This window comes from Pelobates fuscus, chromosome 1 (assembly GCF_036172605.1).
Source record: "Pelobates fuscus isolate aPelFus1 chromosome 1, aPelFus1.pri, whole genome shotgun sequence".
Classification (NCBI taxonomy): Eukaryota; Metazoa; Chordata; class Amphibia; order Anura; family Pelobatidae; genus Pelobates; species Pelobates fuscus.
Window position 1 is genome coordinate 389,353,240 of NC_086317.1, and position 20,011 is coordinate 389,373,250.

The window sequence follows — 20,011 nt, forward strand, 5'->3', positions numbered from 1 at the left end:
TATGACCACAATTATCTAAGTATCGGGGACCTGAAAGAGGTTCAAGAATCATATTTTATCTACCAAATTATGTATCTGTTATGCCACTATTTCTTATCATCCATCTTTTCCATTATTAGTAAGGCTACGCCCTACCTCTATCGCCACTTAAAATACAGGTTTATATTGACATTAAAAAAATTAAAGATTTCCTCATATTTATACCCATCATTGGCTTTTCTTAACCCCTTAAGGACCAAACTTCTGGAATAAAATGGAATCATGACATGTCACACATGTCATGTGTCCTTAAGGGGTTAAAGGGACACTGTAGGCACCCAGACCACTTCAGCTCATTGAAATGGTCTGGGTGCTGTGTCCCCACTGGGGGCGCTTCCGGAATTGGAACAGACTTTTGGTCCGTTATCTGACGCAGGACGTCCTCACGCTCTGCATGAAGGCCTTCAGCGTCAGATTTTCCCCATAGGAAAACATGATTCAATGCTTTCCTATGGGGAGGTCTAATGCGCGCTTTAGGCCCAGCTCGCCACAGGGCAAAGGAGGGGGCAGAGCTACGACCCACCGCCGAGGGACATCGGCTCTAGGATAAGGTAAGTAAATCAAGGGTTTTTAACCCTTTATTTACCCGAGTTGGAGGGCGCAAGGGAGTGGGGGAGGCGGAGGGATCAGTAGTGCCAGAAATAAAGCTTTGTATTCCGGGCACTAGAGTATCCCTTTAATCTCTATTTACAGTTGGAATGTAATATGTAGATTATGACAGCTAAAAGCCAATTGGCCTATTTTGCATAACAATTTCATAACTAATAATCTACAATTGTTTTGCTTTTGTCTCTTAAGTGGTCAAGTCACAATGGAGCAATAGCACTATACTGGGGCACATTTCCCTCTGGTATGGTTTTGTCACACTGCCTGTCTATACATGTTACTCTGTTTCTGTCCCATGCTTTAAAACTACTGTCAAAGGAAGACTGTCAGTGTATGGACAAAACATTGATATTCCACATTAAAGACTATCAAGGCGACTTGGTTGGCAAATTCCAGTACCGGAGCAAGCAGAGTACAATTGCTTCACGTTGCATTTGTGCTACATGTCTATGAGTGGAAATTCTACCATTCCCGCGTTTGTCTTTTTTTTCCTCTTAAAACTGAATAACTTCCTTTTAAATACTCCTGAAAGCCTCAATGCAAACTTGGAAATAACAACTCACTGGATCAAGGCTAGTAGTGATATATGAAGTAAAGAGATTCAGGGGGCGTGGTTTGGCCGCAAGCGAGAATGGCTGCTTAGGGGAAGAGCTCCGTCCCACACAGCCTTAACAGCAAAGCTAACACCGCAGCACGGCACGATAATGGGGCGCACAAAACGCCCAGACGGCTCACAAACCCCCAGGACTCACCCGAGCAATTCCCAAGCTGGTCCTATGGACGGGTACCTGGCACCGTCGACGACCGGTCGCCACGTGGCAGCGGGCGCAAACATGGCCGACTCCCCGGTCAGCACACATGCCTCTGAGCCGGCTGAACTCTCGCTGGCTGACATCAGCGCCGATATAAGAGCCCTGACAGCAACCATGGCAACCATGGTTACCAAGGAGGACATGAAAGCTCTATCTGACACCCTGCATGCGGCGATCCGCACAGAGGTAACCACGCTCAGGGCTGAACTTACAGCACAGGCCACCAGGGTGCAGGCTACTGAACACTCTGTGCAAGCTATAGGGGAGAGAGTGGAAGCTTCAAACCTTGCAATCCACAGGCAAGGTAATATGCTTTTACATTTAAGACGCCAAACGGAAGATCTTGACAACAGGGGTCGCCGATCAAACATAAGGGTCCGCGGCCTACCTGAACCAGAAGGGACAGAGGACGTCGAGGCCAAATTACAGACGCTATTCCGAAACATATTGGGACCGGAAGCGCCGGAATCCATGGTGTTCGACAGGGCACACAGGGCTAATAGAGCCCGCGCAACCGATAATTCGCCAAGAGACATTATATGCTGTATGCATTCCTACAAACTAAAGGAGAAGATAATGCACAGAGCCCGTTCGAGACCCACCTGGCAATTCAGTGGCGCTGAGGTGGCCCTCTACCAGGACCTGTCCCCCCTTACGCTAGAGGCACGTAGGGCCCTGAGACCTATCACTACGCTGCTCAGGGATAGAGGGATCCCATATAAATGGGGTTTCCCCTTTATGCTCTTAGCCAGACACCACGAAGAATGGTTCCCGTTAAGATGGCCAGAGGAAGTTCCACGATTCCTGCAGCGCCTTAACCTTCCACCCACAGAGGTCACCGACTGGATCCTGGGGCCAACAGAACAGAGGCAAGGGATCCGAATCCCAGGCCAGCAGCGCAGAAGAAGAGACAACACACCACAGCGCCCGCAAGCCCGCAGACAACTAATCCCCACGGACCCTGAGGAGTGAGGCTAGGCACCCCTCCCACTCCCACCAGGCACGAATGGCCGACCACGACACGTGCACCCTACCAGAGCAGGCAGATACCTTCAGACGCCAGCGTCGTCCCGAGCACCACAGAAGACAGATAAGTACTGTTTGCACGCATACACAAGCAAGGGGTATTCACATGGTCCCCTAGACCAGGCATGGCAGCACAATAATAGCACACCCCTTGGACCGGGAGGCTACCCTGAGTTAACTGGGGTGGGGGGGCCTGTTGGGGGAGGGACACATGGCACACCAAACTCACAGGCTGCGGCCCATGGTGGGACAGATCCGAATGTGCACATGTCCTGCAAGCTGCGGCACTCCACGGGACTGTTGACAGATTCCGGGACACTTGGGCTCAAGCTACAGGGTAACACTTCTGGTACTACGAAAGCGTTCCTGTCGTACCAAGTTGGCACTCTAGAGACTACCTGAAGATTTGCCAGTGGGATGGTCGGGGGGGTGGGAGGTGCCTAGAGAAACCTAACCATGGGTCATTGTATTGTATTGAATTGTATTATATTATATTATTTTGTTGAAAATGTTTTATCGGGCTTTATTAGATGAGGTGGTCCTGCGGGTGGGAACAAGGTAGTGATTAGTGTATCTATGACTTAGAAGGAAGTGGGACAAGGGGGGGGGGGACAAATCGGGACTGAAACTATGTCACTCTGGGCTATACACTGTTTTAGTAGTGGAATATTGAAGACAAGCCTGGCAGAGAGAGGGCATAAATGGGTTCCCGGACAATACAGATGAGTAACACAGTATACTTGATGTAATGTATCTCGTGAGAGCATGTGATCCCACAACACAGCGCGATCACCGCGCGCGTAGACGCACACATATGCCGCAACCAGATATACGCACACACGCAGGAACTTTTACACCGCGGACAGGTAACTAGACCCCATACTCTTGACGCAGGGGACACTACCCAAGGACCTTTATGGAGGGACACGGGACCACATAATGCACCCCCCCCCACCCTCAACCCTACACACCACGACCCAAAGCGCGCGATAGCTCAACGATACACTGCGCTGACCACACAAGCATAAGATAAGGCCAATAGCCACTCATACCGCACCAGCCTACTGGACACTAACCCATGCCCCACTATGACGTGACCGTACAGATCGCTTCCCTAAGAGACTTAGCTACAGACATATGACTGGAAACATGTGGGAAACGGACATCTCACTGAGCGAGCCACACACACTTTTAAGTTCCTAACCTTTGAGCTCCTGCAATATTGCAGGCAGAGACGTTGGACTCAGCAGGTCTCGCCACTACCCCAGACTAGACCTGCGTAGACCGACCTACTGGGGGACCCAATTCCGCGGCTGCCCTAGCCTGCTAGGAGACGGTGCGGTCTTGTAATCCACCCAGCTACACAGGACCCCCCCATATTGGGGGAACGTTTAACTTCTGAGGGAAAACTACTGTGACCCCTCACCAGGGACCTCTCGGGCCGGGCCGAACCGGGCGTGGATCGGGCCGCAACTTATTTTTTAGGAGTCCTAACACCTGGGGGCTACGACCCTCCTCTTCCTTACCTGTAACTGCACACTCTATAATCTCACCTTCCCCTCCTCCCTCCCCCCCCCCCCCACCTCAACTACCTTTCTCCTACCCCTCCATCTCCCATCCCTTGGCAGTTGGGGTGCGCACAGGCATCTAGACCTAGGACCCCAGAACTTGACCACGGTGAGGGCTGCGCTCGTACCCACACTATCACAATGGCGTACACGGCTGCACCCCTTTGCGTCCTAACGCAGAACTGCCGAGGCCTCAACACGCCCGAGAAGCGATCACACCTCCTGCGAGAACTTCACCGCAAACGGGTTTCAGTAGCGATGCTGCAGGAAACACACCTTAAAGCATCAGACACCCACAGGCTGAAAAACAGCAGATACCCAACCAACTACCATAGCACCCACACAGATACCCGAAAAGTAGGCGTAGCTATAATGGTAGCGGCTGATATCAAATTCACCCTGACGGACCAACTAGCTGACCCTAACGGCAGATTCCTTTTTATCAAAGGCACGATTTCGGGAAGAGGATACACTTTCGCCTCCGTCTATGCGCCAAACGCAAAACAAGCAACGTTTCTGAGCAAAACGATTCGCCAACTGGCAATTTTTACAGAAGGAACGCTTGTCATAGGGGGGGACTTCAACGCACCGCTTGACCCACTAGTTGACTCATCGACAGGACACAGTAGCATACCACAAACCGCGATAAGGGCAATAAGGAAGACTCTGCGAGACCTGAGATTGGTGGATGCGTGGCGAACCCTACACCCGACGGTCCGAGATTATACACACTACTCGGCCATCCACAGGAGATATTCGCGTATTGACTGTGTTCTCATACAACAGGAAGGACTGCAACGTTTGCAGTCGGCTGAAATCACACCGACGCCATGGTCGGACCACAGTGCAGTATCCATAAATATGGATTCCCCGCTATTCAGACCAACTAAGACGGCATGGAGACTGAATGAATCGCTCCTGTCAGACCCGGAAGTGAAAGCGCTTCTGACAGACCATTTAAACAACTACTTCGCAGAGAACGATACGGCGGATGTGTCGAAGGTAACGCAATGGGAAGCGCACAAGAGCGTGCTCCGGGGACATCTCATACGAATTGCCTCGCGAAAAAAGAAAGAATCGCAGCAACATACGCTGGAACTCACCGAACGGATATCCAAACTGGAAGCACAACACAAGCGATCGCAGCTTGAGGAGCAGTATCGCTCACTACTGGATGCCCGCCGACAGTTAGCGGAACTCGTGGCCCGCAAGCACCACAGAGCGACACAGCGGTCCAAGGCGTTCTTCTACATTCACGCCAACAAGAGTGGGAGACTCCTAGCCCGCACGATCCGACCCCAACAAGCCAGGGCGCAAGTACACGAGATACGGAAGACTGATGGCACCCTCACACAATTCCCGGAAGCAATAGCCACTGAATTCCGTAACTATTACCAACAACTGTATAATATATCACCGACGTCCTCTGATGCCCATCGAGTAGAGCTGCAGAACGCAACAACGCGATACCTACAAAGATTCAGTCCAGACGCCCTAACACCTGAGGAAGCAGACCACCTGGAAGCCCCAATTACCACGGAAGAAGTACTAGCAGCAATTAAGGTAGCGAAAAAAGGGAAAGCACCGGGACCAGATGGACTCTCAACAGGATACTACAAGTTGTTTAAAGACATCCTGTCTCCCCACCTCATGGCAGCCCTCAACCGACTCCAACAGGGCGACAAATTTCACCAAGAAACTTTAGCAGCCACAATCACAGTGCTGCCTAAGCCGGGCAAGAACCCCGAAAACTGCAGCAGTTACAGGCCTATTTCGCTCCTTAACACTGATGTGAAACTCTTCACTAAAATCATCGCCACTAGACTCCAAACATTTGTGCCACGCTTCATTCACCCAGACCAAACGGGCTTTATACCAGGTAGGGAAGCCAGAGACTGCACACTTCGAGCATTTTCCATACAAGCCTTGGCGCTAAAAGAAAAAACGGGATTGCTTCTGCTCTCGACGGATGCCGAAAAGGCATTTGATAGGGTTACTTGGAGCTTCATGCTGGCAACACTGCGTAAAGTTGGCATGGGGAGGGGTATGATGACCTGGATAGAGGCACTCTATACCGACCCCAGCGCTCGAGTGAGGGTGAACGGCGCACTCACGGACACCTTCACTATCCATAACGGCACTCGGCAGGGCTGTCCACTGTCGCCACTCCTGTTCGCCCTTACCCTAGAACCATTTCTGGACAGGGTTAGGCGGAACCCGGAGATTCGGGGGTATAACCACGGAAACCAGGAACATAAGGTGGCCGCATATGCGGACGATATGCTCTTCTTTGTGAGCAACCCCGCTGACTCTATGCCAACCCTGATGAGGGAATTCGACGCATATGGCCAGTTATCAGGGCTGAAGCTTAATTTGACTAAATGCGAATTGTTGAACGTTTCGACCCCCACAGATGTACGAGAGCGGATCAAACGCGAGTATCCCTTCCATTGGTGCCAGAATCAGATGCGATACCTGGGAATTTGGATACCCAGCAACCCAAAAGAACTGTACACTAGGAACTATGCTCCCCTATTACGCACAATACTACTCGACCTTAAAAACTGGAACTACGACCACATCTCCTGGCAGGGACGCATAGCAGTGATTAAGATGAACATCCTCCCAAGACTGCTTTACCACTTTCACACCATCCCCTGGCACATCCCACCAGAATTCTTTGCAACCCTTAAGTCAGCAGTAATAAAATATGTCTGGAAGGGAGAAAGAGCACGACTTAGCTATGACAAGCTGTGCCTGCCTAGGAATTGGGGTGGCCTAGCATTACCGGATATACGCAAATACTTCCAAGCCGCGGTGTTACAGCGGATCAGGGACTGGCATGCGGCATCCAACAACAAATTGTGGGTCGCACTAGATAGGGTAAGCACAAACAATGCCCTTCACAGATTCACATGGCAAGGCTCGGCAGACGCGACATCGAAATTGGGCAATGAATCACCCATTACTCAAACACTAAAGACATGGTCTCACTTAAGGCGGAACCAACTCATCTCTCCTCAACCAAGCCCCTTGATCCCGATAACACACAATACTGGAATAGGTGGGGGACTACGCAGATCGGCCTGGCCAATCGAGGGAGATGGGGACTGTTATGTCCCGATATCCGAGGTCCTTAGCAATACTGGAATGAAAACCATAAGGGAATGGAGTGAGGTACCACAACTGACGCTGATGCACAGATTTCATTATGCGCAACTACGTCATTTCTATTACAACCTCCCAAACCGAGTAGCAATCCACAGAGAACAGACGTGGTTCGAACACCTCTGCATAGCCGACTCTGGGGTAGAGGGTAGAGTTTCAACTATCTACCAACAACTGATCACAGGTGATCACACACGGAACACTGCGTTTAAGAGGCAATGGGAGGAGTTGACGGCTAGAACGTACACCGAAGCACAATGGGAACAGATACTGATCTTACAACACAAAAGTTCCATAAGCACCAAGTATCAGGAGGTCAACTTTAAGCTACTCTCCCATTGGTACAGGACCCCGTCGCTACTGCACAGAATATTTAGGGATACCACAGATGTCTGCTGGAGGTGTGAGTCACATACTGGTACCCTTAGGCACATCTGGTGGGACTGTGCAAGGATCAGGCCATACTGGGAGGACGTACGAAGGGAAATAACGGCTATCCTGGGAGACCTACCGGACTTTAGCATAGAATTGGCCCTCCTTCACTGCACGGAAAGCTCGATAGCCCAATACAAACGATCAATATTGAGGCACCTGCTGAACGCGGCGAAAGCGTCTATACCGGTTAGATGGAAACAAACCCAACCACCGACAACTGCAGAATGGCTACAGAGAGTGGAAGAAATACACACAGCCGAGGCGCGGTACGCGGACCTACTAGGGAGGAGCACCAAACACGTCGAAATTTGGACCCCTTGGTATGTCTACCTATCACGACCAAGACATGGAGGGTCTTAGCGCACGCCACAACCCCTGGGGATTGGGGGGTGCCTGGGCGCACTCTGACACATGTCGCTCTCCACACTCTTCCCCCCCCCCTCTACCCTCCCCACCCTCCCCCCCTTCCTCTTCCCCACTTACTCCATCTCTTCTACCTACCTACATCCATTATGTTTACTCGAGCCCATATGACTTCTCTGAAGGGCATCGCTGGGGCGGCCTGACCTGCGCCTGAGGAGGTCGGGGCGGGGAGGACCCGATCATGCTGAAAGTACGATATACCGCCATGACACGAAGTGATGCGTACTGGCTTGAATCATTGACCTAATAAACTGTCGACCGACGGAGGTAATAAGGAACTGAACATATGGAGAAAATAGTCTCCAAAATATGACTCCTTCGACCGACGGGAGGAAGGGGATGTAGCACCAGATAAGTGACATCATGGGGCGACACAACCCACACCTGACCAGCGGGTTACACTATTAGGCAGACACAACCAAGCTTCTATCTGTCACACACGTGACCCGTGGAACAACTCCGTACCCGAATTCTTGACCATATAACGATCCAACCTACCAAGCGACCAATTTCCCTTCATACACTCAACCTCATAACCCGTAGGACAGGGGTCTCTAATGATGGTCGAGAACACTCTCCTGCTCCACCTGTCACATAATTTCGATACTGAAGCTACATCCTTCATTTAAACTGTCCGATTTATAAGCACAACTCTCCAGAAGACCCTTAGAATAGGGTTCGGAAACGGCTCTTTTTTTTAATTTTTTTTTGCATTTAACCAGTTATTGTTACTGTTATTGAAACTGCTCTAGCTATGAGACAAGCACCCGTCTAAACTTGTTACACTTGTTTATAGCCTATTGATTGACAGCTTTTACGATGCTTGACACATGTGAGATTGCTCAAAAACGATAATGCATACTGTTTACACTATTGATGTCATTGTTCAACTTGTTTTACAACGCATATATGATGTAGTGGGATAAGCATGTGTTACAGCACTCACTTGAACATCACAATAAAGAATTTACAAAAAAAAAAAAAAAAAAAACAATTCAATTCAGAATATATAGACCGGTACAATCAATAAAAATGCATTTCTACAAATTATGTGCAATCTACAGAGCCCATACAACCACTCTGGATCAGTGATCAGTTTGCCAATATTGCTCTAAAATTCTAAATTGTACTGCTCAGTGTTTGCACAAGATATCAAGGAATGTTTCATAATTTCAACCCATAAAAATCATTTAAAGTAAAGAGATTCAGAGAAAGAACACGCACAAGGATCAGTGAGAATATATGAAAAGTTCCCTTAAAATGGGGCTCATTTTAGATGGATGGAGAGACTGATCATAGTCCATGGTGTGAATAATTTGATTTATATTTACGAACCCGGAGGTGTTGATATTGCGCTTATATAAGGTAAAGTTACATGTGTCGAATAAAATTTGGTAACATGGAGCCTAGACAAGTAGTGGAGAACTAAGCACACTACCAGGTGATTAGGACGTGTAACAATTTAAGTCATACATAGTCATTAGCTGGCGATGGTAATATTACAGCATGACTAAATTGATAGTTATAAATTGTCAACTCGAGGTAACAGTAACTTCTTGTGGCAGGGCTTCTGCAATTGACTCCCTTTTCCCATACACAATGGACAATGTGTTGTGAATGGCGCACTCTTAATTACATAACACTAGGTTCAGTCCTAAATATAATTTTTTTTCCCCCCCATATAATTTTTTTGCCCATATGCCAATTTTGTTTTTATACATAAACAGTATTTATTTGAAATGACACGGTTGATTGGGGCTATATGTGAGGGCATACAAGTAAGCTCCTTACTTTATTTGTAATATTCTATCCAGCATTGGACAGCTCTACATTAGGTCTGCCCTCCCGAGGTAGTCCTTATGTTGCCAGCAGAATTCCAAACAAGGGACCCCAACTTCTATCAGGCATAACAACCCTTATGTTCACAGTATGTGCCAGTGTAACTGGGGAGCCCCAGGCAGTCCTGTATTAAAGTGAGGCAACTGGTTGGCCAATTACAGAGGTGATTGAAGAAAAGATCACAGAGTCTTTCAATTTTTAATAAAGGGATTTGCGGTTTCAAATAGCTCCCCAGTTGTTGTGGTAACACTGCAGCAAGGCTTGGGTAGTAGGTGGCCAGCGAGGTTTGGAACACATGGTGATCGTGGCCTCGGACCTAGAGTGAGCCTAAAAGGTGCGTTCAAACATTCGTGGAGGGTTAGTACATAACCTATTTGTGTGTGTGTGTGTGTGTGTGTGTGTTTTTTATTGGTAATTGTCTTGATGGAAGTTCAGCTTATAATTTGAAACTGAACCATTGATACTGAAATAAAAACGATGGGTCATCTTTGGATTTTTGTGTTCTGAAGTTCTGCAGGTTACAGTGATCCGAGTGACTTCGCAAGGGCCAAATTGTGATGGTGAGGCGACTGGGACAGAGTATCTCTAATATGGCAAGTCTTGTGGGCTGTTCCCGGTATACAGTTGTTAGTACCTACCAAAAGTGATGCAAGGAAGGAATACTGGTGTCAGGGTCCAGGCCGCCCAAGGCTCATTGAGGCACATGGGGAGCTAAGGCTAACCCATCTGGTCCAATCACACAGAAGAATTACTGTTGCTTAAATTCCAAAATCTAAATGCTGGCCATGATAGAAAGGTGTCAGAACACACGGTGCATTCGAAGTTTGCTGTATATCCGCAAACACATGATCACCCATGTCCACCTCCAAAAGCACTTTCATGTGTGAGCATCAGAACTGAACCATGGAACAATGGAAGAAGGTTGTCTGAATCTATTTCTTTTAGATCAGGTGGATGGTGGGTGCATGTGCATAATTTACCTGGAGAAGAGATGAAGGAAGGATGAGCTATGGGAAGAAGGCAGCCCAGTGGACGCAGTGTCATGCTCTGGGCAATGTTCTGCTGGGAAACCCTTGTGCCCTGGCACTAACATGGATGTTACTTTGACATGTAGAGATTGTTACAGACCACGCACAACCCTTCATGGCAATGGTGTTCCCTGATGACAGTGGCCTCTTTCAGCAGATAATGCACCCTTTCGCAATGCAAAAATTCTTCACAGATGGTTTGAGGAACATGACAAAGTGTTGCCTTGGCCTCCAAATTCCCCAGATCTCAATCGGATTGAGTATCTGTGGGATGTGCTGGAACAACAAAGAAATCTGACCCCATGGAGGCCCAAACTCGCAACTTGCAGGACTTAAAGGATCTGCTGATAATGTCTTGCTAGTGCCAGATACCACAGGACACATCCAGAGGTATTGTGGGGTCCATGCCTTTGGCAGCATGAGTGGGACCTACACAATATTAGGCAGGTGGTTTCAATATTATGGCTAAACAGCATGTATATGTATTGTCTTTTTTTAAATGGATCCAATTAGCTTCATTAGAATTCTACATTAAACAGTTTGTTAGTAAACAACAACATAGTTACTGCATTTTGTACAAGTAAATACTTGGTTTTATTTTTTTGTGGTCATAATAAAATCTATATTCAATAAATTCATGAATTTAAGTCAGCAGTGCAGCATCCAAAAACAAGCTTAACGGGTTCCACGTTTTAATAAGGGATTAATCATAAGTAGACAATAAAATCCAAGTAATAGTTCTTTAAAAATGCAACATGCTGCAATTTTTATATAGCATATACAGACTTATAGCGTATACAGACTTGTATGTATCCAGACAAAGGGACCACCAATACCATGCTCAATTTCTTTAGGGCATAAAACACCAATGACAAATTCCAAATCACAGCCTTGATAATCAGATAAGTCCAATGTATGTTCAGTAGTTTTTTTAAAGAATATTTTACATCTGAAAAAGCATCTGTCCGGTAAATAAAAGTTTTTAGAAGGACAATATACTTACCACTCAGCGATCGGGTCGGGGATGAATGGCGACTATTTGGAGTACTCACAGTGGGTCTGATCAAAGCTTCTGAGAAATCCTTTTCCAAGGAAGAGTCACCAGCTACAGTGCCAAGGAAAACATTTAGTTTAGGCAGGCAGGGAGTGGTGTATCAAGTGGCAGGATACCAGAAATATGAAATAAACTCCAATGCACTGGAGTTACAGTATTACAGAGCAGAAGGTTAGAGGGGCATGTAAAAACACAATATAGAGATTCCACAGGTAGTTTTAATAATCGTTTATGAAAAGCAGAAGAAGAAGAAAAAATTAAAAAAAAAAGCTATAAATACACACATAACACACGTACAATGAAACAGATGCACAGTCACACCACATTAAAGCAGATTGGCCAGACTGGTTCTATACTGAACAGAGACTTTATGTGGACCTTTTTCTATGGCATAGAGATTGTCCACATGTCTAATGAAGTGCAAAACAATGGATTCTCTCACTGATTCAATATTCAAGCTTTATTCATTTGTCCTTGATTCCTTCAAATTCAAATATATTTTGCACCCTGCACCGATTCTCCCATTTTCATGCAGGGCTGAATATCACTAGTGCTGACCAAGACTAAACTGTGACTATTCTGTTCTTTGGCATCGGTCCCTAGCATGTACCGCAACAGCAGGACCTAATTGCTGACATGCAAAGCAAAGGGTTCATTTCCTGGGATACGATGGCTACCCTAGATTGCATACTATGTCGGCAAAGGCTGGCATCCTGGACATTTAAAGGGACACTCCAGACAACTAAAGCACTTCAAGCTTAAGTGCTTAATGTGTGAAGAGTGTATCCTTTTTTATTTTATTTTATTTAACAGAAAGTGTCACTTTTATAAATTAAACTTGTTACCACCTCTGGCTGTCAGGCAACCGGTACTGTTGCTTTCTGATTGTTTAGCTCAGTGAAGTTAACCTCAAGAAGCAGGCAATTGCTGAGATATATAAAAAAAAAAAAATGATGAGAACTCTGAGAACGGACAAAAGCTTAGAGAGACTCTTTAGCTTGCCCTTCGGTACATCCCCGCACAGGGCTCAAAACTGTTTTTGCTCATCTTGTGCCATTACAGAGAGAACATATCTGAAGCATATCAGACTGGTCCCACCCATACGGGCAGTCCAGATCCGAAATGCCAGCAAGTTCCCTCTGCACAAGAGATACAGCAACCCCAGACTGACCCTCGTCAGTGAGGTGTAGCGAATATCCCTCTAGGCACAGTGAGCACAGGATCCACGTCTGGATTACCCTTTTAACTTGGAGTGAGCCAACTTAATGCATTAAAGCGAAAAAAGAAAAAAGGATCACCTGCCTTGCAAAAACTTCTAATTGAACTGCATGGGGAAGTCTGTAATTGGACAGCTACAGAAAATCTGGACTGGGTTACAAGGGAAGGGCTTACAAAGACCCATAAAAAGGTTTGCAGCTTTTGCAAGTGGTTTTAAGATATACAAAGGTTTAGAGCCATATGTGCATTAAGGGAAGCATGGAGCCGCAGTGCTGAATGCAACGATGAAAAAAAAAAAAAAAAAAGGATCATGTATAGGAAAGCAGAGCCAGCATTTCTGTTAAGGCGAATGGTAGCGGTGTGTGTATTTTACTGCACGGAGAACAATGTTTTATATTTTTAACCTGCCTGACTTTCTGTCCTATAACCAATATGTAGGTCTTCAATAATAATGGAAATTATTTTTTTCCGAATGAAAGTACATTTCCCATATAAGACTGTTGCAATTCCATTTCAGACCCCAAAAAAAAGCTATCCAGTGCTTAGAGCCATGAACGGCTCAGTTTAAGTGTAAACAAAATTAAAACGAGGATACACATACCAGAGATATAAGAGCGGCCATTGTAGTCCTCAATTTCCATCTTCAACTTGCTTCTCTGTAACACAAGATAAACACAGTGCTAGTTTTAATTTTACTAGCTTACACACAATTACAGTCACCAATCCTATCGTAAGAGAGACTTGGTTTAGTACAACAAGGTCAGTCTTTAGTAAATGTTACCACATTTACAAATTATTGTTGCTAAAGAGGTATTAAAGCTCCCTAACCCCACCTATTAATCTGGAAATCTGTATAAAAAATAAAAAATATATATATTTCACTTCACAGAAAATGTATAGATTATGCCACTGCAGTCTTACTGTGCAATTATCTGCCATTTAGGAGTAAATCACTTTGTTTATGCAGTCCTAGTCACACCTACCTGCATGTGACTTGTACAGCCTTCCTAAAGACTTCCTGTAGACAGTCATCTAATTAAGATTCTTAATTTATTGCAAATTCTGTTTAATTTAGAATTCATCTCCTGCTCTGTTAATAGCATGCAGGGGCCTCCTGTATGTAATTAAAGTTCAATATAGAGAGCAGGGGATTAAACGTTTTTAAGTTAGTTACATCTGATTGAAAATGAAACCATTTTGTTTTCATGCAGGCTGTCAGTCAAAGCCAGGGGAGGTGTGGCTAGGGCTGTGTAAACAGAAACAATAGTGATTTAACTCCTAAATGGCAGTGAATTGAGCAGTGAGACTTCAGAGGCATGATTTATACACAAAAACTGCTCCATTAAGCCAACGTTATTTTGGTGACGATAGTGTCCCTTTAATCTTACTTTTCTATTTTAGCACTAAATCATATTTCTGCTTTCATTTACCCAATTTAATATGCAGATTCTACTTTGCTTCCCTCATTCAAGGAACTTATGCAATTTATTTTTTCTTTCTCTGCCTTCCTTAAACATTAGTCAATATCTTGTCGTATAAGTTCCATTCCCCCTACTTCTCGTTAACTCTTCTGCTATTTTGTGGCTGGAGATATTATTAATAGTTAATATTACTTAATGGTCTTTAACAAATTCATTATCTTCAACTCATACACTTACACTGAAGCCTCAGCCTAAACAAAAAATCATCTAATCATTGTCCTTTAATTTCTAGTTTCCCAAGTCATTAATGTAAACCTCTGACCATGCTTCTACTACCTTGATATGCTATGACGGCCTTCTGCTTAGCCACAGTTTCATATCTGCATATAGAAAAGATGAATGGCATTGGAATTCTGTTTTCACTACATTCTTCAAGCTACCCCTCCTCAGATTTCTCTTTTGAAGAAGTCTGTCTACTCAATCTCATTCCACTAGTCCCCCTTCATTAATGTCAATGATAATACATTTGCTAAAGGTACCCTTAATGAACTGGGGCAGAATGGCAGTTGTGGCGTGGGGGAAAATAAGGCAAGTACCGGTAATCTAAATAATTCAGAGATTGCTATAAAAATGTACAAGCTTGGTTAAGAAATTTTAAATTTTTTACTTCTATGTTACACCTATCTACCGTACAAAACGCCACAATGAGCTGGCACTTTTTAAATGAAAAGAATAACCTTTGTCATAATTAACAAGCCATGTACAATCTACAAGTTAGATGTGACAGCATAAGGTTGGTAATTTGGAACAGGTATAAATGTATGCATTCAATAAAAAAAAAAAAAAAAGGCGTCCATTAGTGGTACAGATTAAATTATATCTAAAAGAGTTTTCAGAATTAAAATATTCTACTTGCTAATGCTACTTTGATTGAGCAAGTTGGAACTCTGATATATGTAAATGGCCAGGTTAAAACATTTAATAACTAATATGGGGAATATACATACGTGGATGCATAAAATAAAATGTTCTTTTTAATATAATTTTGGAAGACATCTTCCATGAAAATGATAATCCCTTGCTCTTAGAAATTATTACCTAGCTAGAACAATCTGAACAGTTCCCTGTTGAAACACTGCCTCAAGCATTACATGTGATCATTATTCAAACAGGTCTTAACTCTCTCCTGCCCAGCAGCCACAAGTCAAACACAAAAGTTGATACATTCCTTCCACCATAATTATATGCCATACTCCTTATGTCATTTATCATCACTTCATGAAGGCACTGCCATGGTTCCTGGAGAACACCAATTTTAAAATATCAAAATAAGAGTAAATCATTTCTAGAAACGCATCACTTTTTGTTAGGAAAGGTAGTCTATCATGAACATAAATAATTTCTGTCTGCACAGATAATCCTAAAGACAACTGCAGAGAAAATGCCTTTCTTATGATGTGTTGCTGTGCTTTATGAGAGATTGTTCTCATGTTTCCAATATATGCAACAATTAAACACATTTCCCATTAATACAGTGTTTAATTCTCTTTAGGAAGTTAAATTATTCTGAAAGCAGATATTTAAATTACCACTCCACACCCCAAAAGCCCTTCAATGTGCTATTTTAACCACAGTTTGTAAAAGTGCCAATTTCAGCAAGAAATTGGCCCTTTTATAAATAAGCTTTAGAAAAACCCCTGGCTGTCAAACAGAGGGCTTGCTAAGAACTGCAGCTTTTGTAAGTTTTGAAAATATATGCATGTACTCATTGGGGGTATATATTCACTAAACAGTGATTTCATATTTTTTCCCATTCTTTCAGTGAAGTGTCCCTTTAAATCTCACTACGCTTCATGCAAACAATGCAATGAGTTCCATGCAAGTCAATACGTTTCTAAAATGGAGCAACATTTGTGCCATTACGTTTATAACTCTGGTGCCTCATATTGCATTGCAGTTCAGAGAATTGAATAAAAAAAACTGATTCAATGGGCAGCTGTATAATTGTATTATATAATTATAATATTACTGTATTATTAATGTATTATCTCCTGCTCTGCCAATTGCCTGCTAGAAACTACAAGCAGCCTCCTTCTTGATAAGCAAAGTGATTCTACTTTTAAATGGCAGAGTAGTGAGTATGCAAGGGCATAAGCTATACACTAAACTGCATTATTAATCAAAAGGTGTTCTGATGCTTAGTGTATCCCTTTAAAGACATCCGTAGAAATTATATTTTATATAAAAAGTTCTGCTTGATCTAGAAGACATATCTGCAAAATGAAATATTTGCCAAGTGTTTTAAAGTGAATTTATCATGTTAATCTTTAAGAAAATGCATCCAAAAGCAAAACAATATAGTTCATTATAAACTATACACTTCACTGCTTTAGGTGTTTCTAATACAATACTTACCCCTTCTCCAGTGCCATGATATTGACAGTGGATTTAACACCAGCTGTCTTATTCACATTCCCTCCTGCCTCATACTTGATTGACTGTTTAGGAAGCACAATCTCATTTCACAAGAATGGTGCATGCACCCTGTTTCTTATTACTCAGGCAAATTAATGTAGTTGCTGTGAACAGTGGCGTACATACCAGGGTCGCGGCTGCGACCGGGCCCGGCCCACCAGGGGGCCCGGCCGCCCCTGCGACCCGGTATGTACACTCTGGGACAGCCTCTTCTCCTGGGGGGCCCAGGAGCCGGCCACCTCTGGGCCCCCCGAGGCTGGCCCTGCTTACACACAGTGTGTGTTAGGGTTACTGTGTGTGTTAGGGTTACTGTGTGTGTTAGGGTTACTGTGTGTGTTAGGGTTACTGTGTGTGTTAGGGTTATTGTGTGTGTTATTGTGTGTGTTATTGTGTGTGTGTGTTACTGTGAGTGTTCTTGTGTGTGTTAGTGTGCGTGATAGTGTTACTGTGTGTGTTAGTGTGCGTGTTAGTGTTACTGTGTGTGTTACTGTGTGTGTTAGTGTTACTGTGTGTGTTATTGTGTGTGTTAGTGTTACTGTGTGTGTTATTGTGTGTGTTAGTGTTACTGTGAGTGTTATTGTGTGTGTTAGTGTTACTGTGAGTGTTAGTGTGTGTGTTAGTGTTACTGTGAGTGTTAGTGTGTGTGTTAGGGTTACTGTTACTGTGAGTGTTAGTGTGTGTCTTACTGTGTGTGTGTTAGTGTTACTGTGAGTGTTAGTGTGTGTGTGTGTTACTGTGAGTGTTCTTGTGTGTTAGTGTGCGTGTTAGTGTTACTGTGTGTGTTACTGTGTGTGTTAGTGTTACTGTGTGTGTTATTGTGTGTGTTAGTGTTACTGTGTGTGTTATTGTGTGTGTTAGTGTTACTGTGAGTGTTATTGTGTGTGTTAGTGTTACTGTGAGTGTTATTGTGTGTGTTAGTGTTACTGTGAGTGTTAGTGTGTGTGTGTTAGGGTTACTGTTACTGTGAGTGTTAGTGTGTGTCTTACTGTGTGTGTGTTAGTGTTACTGTGAGTGTCTGAGTGTGTCTGCTAGTGTCAGTGAGTGTGTTACTGTGTGTGTCTGTTACTGAGTGTGTTTGTGTTACTGTGTTTGAGCCTGTTTGATGTCTGTTAGTGAGTGTGTGTTTGTCAATGAGAGTGTATGTTTTGTGAGTGTGTATGTATGTCTGTCGCTGAGTGTGTCTCTGTCAGTAAATGTGTGTGTCTGTTAGCTAGTGTGTATGCATCTGTTCGTGAGAGTGTGTGTGTGTCTTCAGCACTTACCTTTCTCCAGCGCCGGACTCCCTTGGCGCTGGGGATCCCTCCGCCGCTCAGCTCCGAATGCGCATGCACGGCAAGAGCCGTGCTCGCATTCAAACCGCCCATAGGAAAGCATTACTCAATGCTTTCCTATGGACGTTCAGTGTCTTAGAATCGCGGAAGCTCCTCTAGCAGCTGTCAGTGAGACAGCCACTAGAGGCTGGATTAACCCTCAGTGAAACATAGCAGTTTCTCTGAAACTGCTATGCTTTCAGCTGCAGGGTTAAAACTAGAGGGACCTGACACCCAGACCACTTCATTGAGCTGATGTGATCTGGGTGTCTGTAGTGGTCCTTTAAGTGTGTGTGCATCTGCATGCACTGGTGTACAAAATTAACAATGGTGGATATTTTGTTGTTTTAAAGGTACGGTAAATGAAATGACAAAACACAAAGAACCATAAATGTGGCTATAAGGCCCACAATAACTTATGGAAAGAGATAACAATACATAAATGTCTAAAGATGCACAAAAACAAGTAATAGAGGGCTGACAGAAAAAAAAAAATCAAACTAAGACCAAACTAAGAACCCTCCACCCCAAATAGAGAGAAGATGGGGTTGGTTGAAGTAAAGATTTTCTAACCACCCCTGCCTTTTCTAAGAAAAGGCAGTATTTACATGAAAATGCCCGCAGGAACTTGCTATAGACACCATTACTACTACTACATTAAAGAGAAACTATAGTGTTTTCCTGGCACTATAGCTACCCCCTCCCATCAATGCTTTCCTATATGGATTTGGGTGACATTGGAGTCCTCATGTGTAGTCTGGTAGACAGCCACTAGAAGTGGAGTTAACCCTGAACGGTATTATGGCAGAGTCTTAAAAACTGCAATAATTATTTTTGCAGGGTTACAGGACCTGGGACAGTGCAGCCAGACCACGTCAATGAGTTCTCTAGTGTCCCTTTAAGTTGCAGTAGTTCTGATGACTATAATGTTCTTAAAGAACACTGTATAATAAAGAAGAGAGGAAATAAAGAGGTAGGAGATAATTGGAAAATCGATGATTAGCAAATAATTCCCTATAATAGAATCATATGTAGATCGTAAGTCTAAAAGACCTCTCTATAAATAAAGTAAAAAAATTCCAGGTAAATAAAGCAAATATTGCAATTGGAGATGAAATGTAGCCTTGATTACTACGATCTCAGTAAATTGCTAAAAAAAAAAAAAAAGAAATAAGGGGAGGGAGATAGACAATACTCTATATAGTTATAAATTAGCTAATCAACTACAGGAGACATTGACTAAACCAAGTGTTCGAATTGTAAGTTGGCTTATTAAACTAAATCTAGAGAACAATAGACCTGCCTGTGCCACTCTTTCCTAGATGTTCACTCCATCTCCCCCTTTCAGCAGCCCAATCTATACATTGATATTCACAGCTACCTAAATAAACTACAAACTAATTAGTGCACATTGTGTAAATAAACCAAAGTGTAATAAAGTGAAATAATTTTTATTTATTTTTTTAAATTAAAAAAAAAGACGCATGTTTCAGTGCAGACTTCCACCTAAATGACGTATGTAGCCCAACCATGGGGAATAGACCTCCAATATGTTGAAGCTCAGCCAAAATATGAATGTAAGACATAGA

General features: G+C 44.0%; 1 protein-coding gene across 6 annotated transcripts in view; it reads right to left on the reverse strand.

The window, feature by feature from the left end:
• IKZF4 (IKAROS family zinc finger 4) overlaps positions 1-20,011 on the reverse strand; it is a 39,275-nt gene that overhangs the window by 8,875 nt on the left and 10,389 nt on the right. For all 6 annotated transcript variants that reach the window (XM_063426758.1, XM_063426750.1, XM_063426778.1 and 3 more), the window contains exons 2-3: positions 13,818-13,872; positions 11,948-12,049 (exon numbers count right to left, since the gene is read on the reverse strand). In XM_063426758.1, coding sequence (XP_063282828.1) covers positions 11,948-12,049; positions 13,818-13,872 — 157 coding nt within the window. The remainder of the gene's footprint in view (positions 1-11,947; positions 12,050-13,817; positions 13,873-20,011) is intronic.